Genomic DNA, 7,674 nt, shown 5'->3' with positions numbered 1-7,674 from the left:
TCATCTCTCCCCCATTCCCAGATGCTGACATGAAGTCAATAGCAGAAGAAATCATTCTGGAGTGTAACGAAGGATCTGCCTTCATGTTCTACTGTGTCTTGGGTTATATGGGCTTCCTTGCCATTGTCAGCTTCACAGTGGCCTTCCTAGCAAGGAAATTGCCTGATGCTTTCAATGAAGCCAAGTTTATCACCTTCAGCATGTTGGTCTTCTGCAGTGTTTGGGTGTCTTTTGTTCCAGCATACCTGAGTTCAAAGGGAAAATATATGGTTGCTGTGGAAATCTTCTCCATTATAGCTTCCAGTGCTGGATTACTGCTTTGTATCTTTTCTCCCAAATTGTACATCATTCTGCTGAAGCCCGATTTGAACAAGAAAGATCAGCTTAAAAGAGAAAAGAACAGAGTTCCATAAATTTAATTGCTATTTCCTATTTTGCATCACGTATCAGGAAGTATAAAACCAGTTTTGTCTAGTACCAGGGTAGAAACTAGGAGATAGTTTCCTAGGAGTCTTAGGAAAGTAGGAGACTGTCTCATACATGTGTATGGGGAAAAATAGACGGAGGGAGAAGAATTAGATATTCTTGTTGCCTTGAATTATTTATAAAAAAGAATAATGGCAGGAGAAAGAAACATCTTTTTTTAAAAAATTCCCTCTACTGAACCCTTTAAATGATATATTTATCATTTAAATCCAGAACAACTAAATTTATAAGATACTAGGATGGAAACAAGGAGACAGATGGCATGTATATATATGGATAGATGAGAGAGAAAGAGGGAGGGAGGGAGGGAGGGAGGGAGGGAGGGAGAGAGAGATGAACATGGGGATAGACATAGAGAGATATATGGATTTATATAGATATATATAATACATAGATATAGATATTTAGAGTAGCATTAACCACCTGGGTAAATCTTTAAAAAAACACACTGTAAAACTCTAATAATAAAATGCTCTGTTCTAAACTGCAGTTTTCATCCAGTAGAGGGGAAATGGTGTTCATACGTGGGGGTGAGATGTTCCACAAGAGTGCATCATGATAGAAAAGGCTGTCCTCCAGAGCCCCAATAGATGGAACTCCTTTGGAAATGGGAACTTCAAAAGAACTTCTCCCTCAAACCCTACACGATGAGGAAATGCAAGCTTGGAAATAACCAGGCCTTCAGTCAAGGGTGGTTTAATTTTAGTTTTAGCTGTGGTTACTCTGAAACAATTTTACAAAGCACTCTGTTCTTGGTTGCAATCCAATGATTTTTGTTGTTCTGTTTAATGCAGAAGCCCAAAAGCCATGCATATTAATACAACCTCATGTTGTTCACCCCTGTGACAGATGGTATTGATTGTCTAGAAGAATGCCATTTCTCAGAATTGTATGTGAAACACTAAGAACAAGATTTTTTAAAAAAATATTTTCATCAAGCATGTATTAGATAAAAGATACAATTATAAACTTGATTATGAATACATGGAATGGATACGAATAAATGGGAACATTAGAAGTGGGATGGTAGGCACACTGGTGCGCTAATGCTCACCCCATTACAGACCTCTTAGGAATGGTGTGAGGTCCATGGTAGACAGTTAAAGGTTAAAGTTTTGGGAGTTTGAGGATGTAATGACAGAGTCAGGTAGTGCGTTACAGTAATTGACCACTCTGTTGCTGAAGTCATATTTTCTGCAATCAAGTTTGTTTACCATGAGTTTGTATCTATTGTTTGCCCATGTATTATTGCCATTGAAGCTGAAGTTGTCATTGACAGGTAGGACATTGTAGCAGACAATTTTGTGTACTACACTTAGGTCAGACCGTAGTCGGAGTAGTTCTAGGTTGTCCAAGTCCAAAATTTTGAGCCTGGTGGCATAACGTATTCTATTGTGAGCAGAGAAGTAGAGAACTCTTCTTGTGAAATACCTCTGGACTCGCTCAGTTGTATTAATCTCCAATACACAGTGTGGATTCCAGCCAGATGGGCTGTATCTGAGATTTGGTTTGGCAAAGGTTTTGCATGCCCTAGTTAACAATTCGATGTTACTGGAGAAACAGCTTCGCAAAATTAGGTTAAGATCTCTTAATGCCTTTTTGGCAATGCTGCTACAGTGAGCTCTTGGGCTTAGATCGTTTGAGATGAGTACTCCTCGGTCCTTGACAGAATGAGGGTCATCTACGAGGTCGTATCTGCCCAGATTGTATTTGGTTTTCTGATTTTTGTTGCCAATGTGTAAGACAGAGAATTTTTTGGTTGAGATTTGGAGTTGTAAATTGTTTGACCATTCACACACATAGTCAGGGTCACTTTGTAGGGCAGCAGTATTGTCAGTGGTGTTGAATAGTTTTATGTCAACAGCGAAGAGCAAGCAGCTGCTTATAATATGATTGCAAAGGTCATTTAATGTAAAACAGAATGAGTGTGAGTCCTAAAACAGTGCTTGGGGGCCACCGCTGTTAACTGGTGCAGGGTTTGATAGGGCGCTCGTAGTTTGACTTCTTTTTGTCTGTTTGAAAGGAATGTCCTGTACAGGCTATCCACTTGTACAGGGGTCTGAAATGAGCTTAGTTTGTGGTGTACCACTCAATCGAAGGCATTGCAGAAATCAATGTACATTGTGTCTATTACTTTACCCTGCTCAAGTTTCTGCAGTGTAGGAATTGAAGATTACAGGGCACTGTTTCTGCAGTGTAGGAGTTGAAGATTACAAGACAATTTTTTCCTGAAACCAAGCTTGTTAGAGAGTAGGTTGATTGCCTCTCAGTGGAGGGTAATGGATTGGTTTACGATTGATTCCATGACTTTGCAGGTGTCGCAACACATTGAGATTGGTCTGTAATTTTAAACTTGGCTGGGGTCTCCCTGTTTGAAGATAGGAATGATCGTGGCCAATGACTATAGGTCTTGGCAAGGAAAATGGTTCTGAAAGATACCTGATAGATTGTGCTTAGAGATTCGGCTATGGAAGTGGAAAGCTTTTTCAAAAAGTAGGGACATAATCCATCATAATTTCATGATCCTTTGTTTATTGTTTATTTGATCATTGGTTTACAATCCTATACCCATTAATTTCTTGACATGGGGCTGGAATATTTGAATCATTGCCTCTTCAGGTTTAACATCTGCCCATCCTACAGTATCAAATCTGGTAGAAGAGATATGTGGGTGTTTTGCTAAGGAATTACAAGTCTTTTCTGCCATAGCATCTATCATGTAGGACCTCCCCACCCCCAGTTGACATTGTTCCCATTTTTCTTATCTTACCCCATCTTCCCTTCTATTACCTTCTCCTATTAGTATCTTTTGATTTATCACTTTGTTCTTTGCATCTTATGATTTATGATTGTATCTTATGATTTATGATTATGATTTATCACTTTTTTGTTTGTATATACACTAAATGCTTATGTACTGTAGACTGAGAGCTTATGTTTGTATGTACACTGTAAGTTTACTGTAAGTTTGTAGTTTGTATGTACATTGAGAGCTTATGCACCAGAGACAAATTCCAATCACACTTGGCCAATAAAAAATTCTGTTCTGTTCTGTTCTTTGCCAATTTTGTGGAATCATTTATCAACAGATGTGGGAGGTCACAATAGAGAGGCAATTGGATCAGGTGGCTCCATTATTCATTTGATGGCCCCTCATAGCCTTTCATAATATTATTTTTTTTTACTTCTTGATGTTTTTTAAAGTTGTTTTTATGACACCCACATGATATAGTATAAGGTAAAGGTTCCCCTCGCACATATGTGCTAGGTGTTCCCAACTCTACGGGGCAGTGCTCATCTCCGTTTCAAAGCCAAAGAGCGAGTGCTCTCTGAAGATGTCTCCATGGTCATGTGGCTGGCATGACTAGATGCCAAAGTTGCATGGAACATTGTTACCTTCCCACCAAATGTGGTCCCTATTTTTCTATTTGCATTTTTTACGTGCTTTCGAACTGTGGGTTGGCAAAAGCTGGACAAGTAACGGGAGCTAACCCCATTTCGCGGGGTATATGATGTGGTCTATGTGGCCATATAAATGTGATAAATCAAAATCTGAATTCATGTAAGCACTATTGAACTCTCATGGGCTTATTCCATGATATTTACTAAACATGAGTTAAGACTAAATCTTACAGAACTGATATTTTCCATTGGATTCAAACTTTTATTAATGTAGAATAACACCTGTGTAAATAAAGACATGTCTTTATTATAATACTAACACCCGATAAGCAAATTTAAGCAAGATAAATGACATTAAAATTTCCATGACTTCCGGTTTCGGAAAATAGCAGGCGTTGATGAGCACTGCGAAAATCCCGGCTACCGAACTGCCGCCAATGGGTCGTTGGATTGGAACCATCCTGCAGGGACAGGGAAGAAAAAGGGCACCTTGGATGAGCAAGAGGAACAGGCAAGCTCCTTGGAGGTCAGAGGGAACCCTCTGTGAGTCGACGGTGGGGGGGCGGCAGCCATGGTGGCTGCCATGAAACTGGGACAACCAGACTAAGAGTTGTAGAGGAGGAAAGTGAAAGTGAAGTGAAATGGAGCTTTTTGAAGCCAGGTGAGCGACAACCAAACCAGGCTTGTAACAGTTTCGGTGCTATCTTGAATAAACTTCATTCTCAAGTGCAAACCGTCTAATGAATCATTTTTATTTTAAGAATAGCAATATCCGACATTTCTGATTCAAATTGCAGCCAAACTGGCCCCTCCTTCCAACCCCCTCCTCTTCTGCTCTCCAACCCCAATGTCCCATTGGCCATCATACAGATCCATCTCTGCATCCCGGCACGTTCTTTTCACAGGAATGTAGCCCCCATCCTCGTCTCCCAGGAAACACTATCTGTAACATACAAAACTAGGTAAAGTTCATCTTGTTATGTCAGCGCTGGAAGAAAGCCTAATTTGGAATGCTGACATCCGGCCCCTCTCCCTTCACTTCTGCGACATCACCTATCCCATAGGGAAAACACAACAAGATTAGTCTCATCAGCCCCTCCCTGGCTGTGCACCCCCCCTCCCAGCTTTCCCGGGTGGTCTGCATGGAATTTTGCTATAAGGCAATCAGCTTGACTGTTTGCGCTCTTTACCCAGGAAGCCTCTGACAATGGGTAACCCTTCCATTTAATTAAGTACTGAAGGCGCCCCCTGTGCCATCTTGAATCAAGAATCCGCTGCACTTCGTAGTGCGTTTGGCCCTCAACAACCAGGGGCCCAGGGGGTTCACGTGGCGTTGGCCTTAAAGTAGACCCTACTACAGGTTTTAGAAGGCTACTGTGAAAAACGGGGTGAATTTTCCCCAAAAGCCGTGGCAACTGCAATTGCACTGTAACGGGGTTGATTATTTTTATTATAGGAAATGGTCCTATAAATTTTGGGCCCAATTTCCTGCTCGGGAGTCTAAGTCTCAAGTACTTGGTGGAGAGGTAAACTTTCTCTCCCAGCTGAAATGGTCTTTGGGGAGTTCGGTGCTTGTCTGCTTGTTCCTTATAAGATTGAGCCGCCTTTGCCAGCGCCCTCTTAACATTTTCCCAAGTTTGTCTCAACATTGCCATCCAGTCGGTCAAACTGACTGAGGAAGGGTGCTCCCTCGGGTATTCTGGCATGGGAACAAAATCCATGCCACTCACTATTTTGAATGGGGTTAGCCCCGTGCTGCTGTGGACAGCATTATTATATGCAACCTCCGCAAAAGATAGGAGGTCTGCCCAATTGGACTGCTGGTAGTCGACGTAGCATCTTAAATACTGTTCTATCATAGCGTTCAGTCTTTCTGCCCCCCCATTGGTGCTCAGGTGAAATGCTGAGCTGAGCCCTTGGGATGAACCTATGGATCGTAGGAACTCCCTCCAGAACTTTGCTGTGAACTGGACCCCTCTGTCGGAAATGATTCTCCTGGGGACTCCATGTAGGCGGTAAATGTGTTTCAGGAACAGTTTGGATAACTGACGGGCTGAAGGCAGTCCACTACAAGGAATGAAGTGTGCCTGTTTGGAGAATAAGTCTATTACAGTCCAGATCACTGTATTTCCACTGCTCCTCGGTAGGTCTACTATAAAGTCCATTGCAATCTCCTCCCATGGTCTTGTTGGCTCAGCTACTGGTTGCAACAATCCAGGCGGGCACCCTGGCCTTGTCTTCATCGTGGCACAAATGGTGCAGCTTTTTACATAACTGTCTACGTCCTTTCTCATGTGTGGCCACCAGAACTGCCTTCGTACTAGGTGCAGAGTCTTTAGGAACCCGAAGTGTCCTGCTGGTTTAACGTCGTGGCTCCTCTTGAGAATCAGGATGCGTAAACTCTGTGGGACATAGAGCTTTGTCCCCCTCCATGCTAGTTCATCTCTTTTTGTCAAGAGATGTTGATTGTCCCGATACCAGGGATCGGTCAGTGTTTCATTTTTTAATTTTGCAGTTAAGTCACTTGCAAGTTGGCCTTGCTGGTCACGTCGTTGCCGTCTGGTGATCACTTGGGCCGCAGCTTGGGTGGAGGGGATGATGGCATTCACTACCTGCTCCCGCTCACTGTTGTATTGGGGCATCCGGGAGAGGGCATCAGCCAGGAAATTTCTCCCTCCTGGGATGTGCTTAAGCTCGAAATTGAAACGATTGAAGTATTGTGCCCACCGCACTTGCCTGGGCGACAGTTTTCGTGGGGTTTTTAGAGCCTCTAGGTTTTTATGATCAGTCCAGACTTCAAATGGTTTCTGGCCTCCCTCTAGAAGGTGCCGCCAGGTCAACAAGGCCCACCTTACTGCAAATGCTTCTTTCTCCCATGCCGCCCATCGCCTCTCCGTATCGGTGAGTTTGCGGGAGGTGTAGGTGCAGGGTTGTAGATCACCTTGGTTGTTCTTTTGGAGTAACCCGGCTCCTACTGCCACATCACTTGCATCTGCTTGGATGACAAAAGACTGTTCCGGATCCGGGTGTTTTAAGACAGGTTCGTTCGCGAACAGTCCTTTTAGCATCTCAAATGCCTGTTGGCAGGTCAGGTCCCACTGTAGGGGTTGTCCCGGGCGAGGTTTCATCGCTGGGCTTCCTGTCTTTAGGAGGTCTGTCAAAGGTTTGGCAATCTTCGCGAACAAGGGGATGAATTGTCTGTAGAAATTCGCAAAGCCTAGAAAACTTTGCAGTTGTCTGCGGGTGCGAGGGGGCTGCCATTGTAGAACTGATTGGACCTTGGCTGGGTCCATCTCTATCCCCTCATTTGATACTCGGTAGCCCAGGTAGTCTAGCCGTGATTGGTGGAAATCGCATTTTGGCAGTTTGACATATAGGTTTGCCCGTAGCAGTTTTTTCAGTACTTGGCGGACGAGGGGTATGTGTTCGTCTATGGTCTCCGTGTAGATAAGAATATCATCCAGGTAGATGAGGACCCCTTTGTAAAGGTGTTCATGTAAGACTTCGTTTATTAACTGCATGAATACTGCCGGGGCTCCTTGCAATCCAAAAGGCATTACTTTAAACTGGAAACTACCCAGGGGGCAGTTGAATGCTGTTTTCCATTCATCTCCTGCCTTTATGCGTACTCGGTAATAAGCTTCTCGAAGGTCTAGTTTGGTGAAAACCTTCCCTTTAGCTAGGTGGGCTAACATGTCTTTCATGAGGGGGAGGGGGTACAAGTTGTGTATGCAAACAGTGTTGATACTTTGAAAGTCGACCACCAGTCTCATGGAGCCGTCCTTT

General features: G+C 43.3%; 1 protein-coding gene across 1 annotated transcript in view; it reads left to right on the top strand.

Annotated features, from left to right (window-relative positions):
* Positions 1-413, top strand: part of LOC139324485 (vomeronasal type-2 receptor 26-like) — a 9,452-nt gene extending 9,039 nt beyond the window's left edge. Inside the window, exon 6 of the mRNA XM_070954196.1 lies at positions 1-413. This exon is cut by the window's left edge and continues 498 nt beyond it. Within this exon, the coding sequence (XP_070810297.1) occupies positions 1-413 (413 nt within the window).
* The last annotated feature ends 7,261 nt before the right edge of the window (positions 414-7,674 follow it).

Source organism: Pituophis catenifer, unplaced genomic scaffold (assembly GCF_029215685.1).
Source record: "Pituophis catenifer annectens isolate HBS135680 unplaced genomic scaffold, rPitCat1.0.hap2 SCAF_15, whole genome shotgun sequence".
NCBI lineage: Eukaryota > Metazoa > Chordata > Lepidosauria > Squamata > Colubridae > Pituophis > Pituophis catenifer.
The sequence above is the reverse complement of the archived record's forward strand: the minus strand, read 5'-3'. Positions and strand labels throughout refer to the sequence as shown.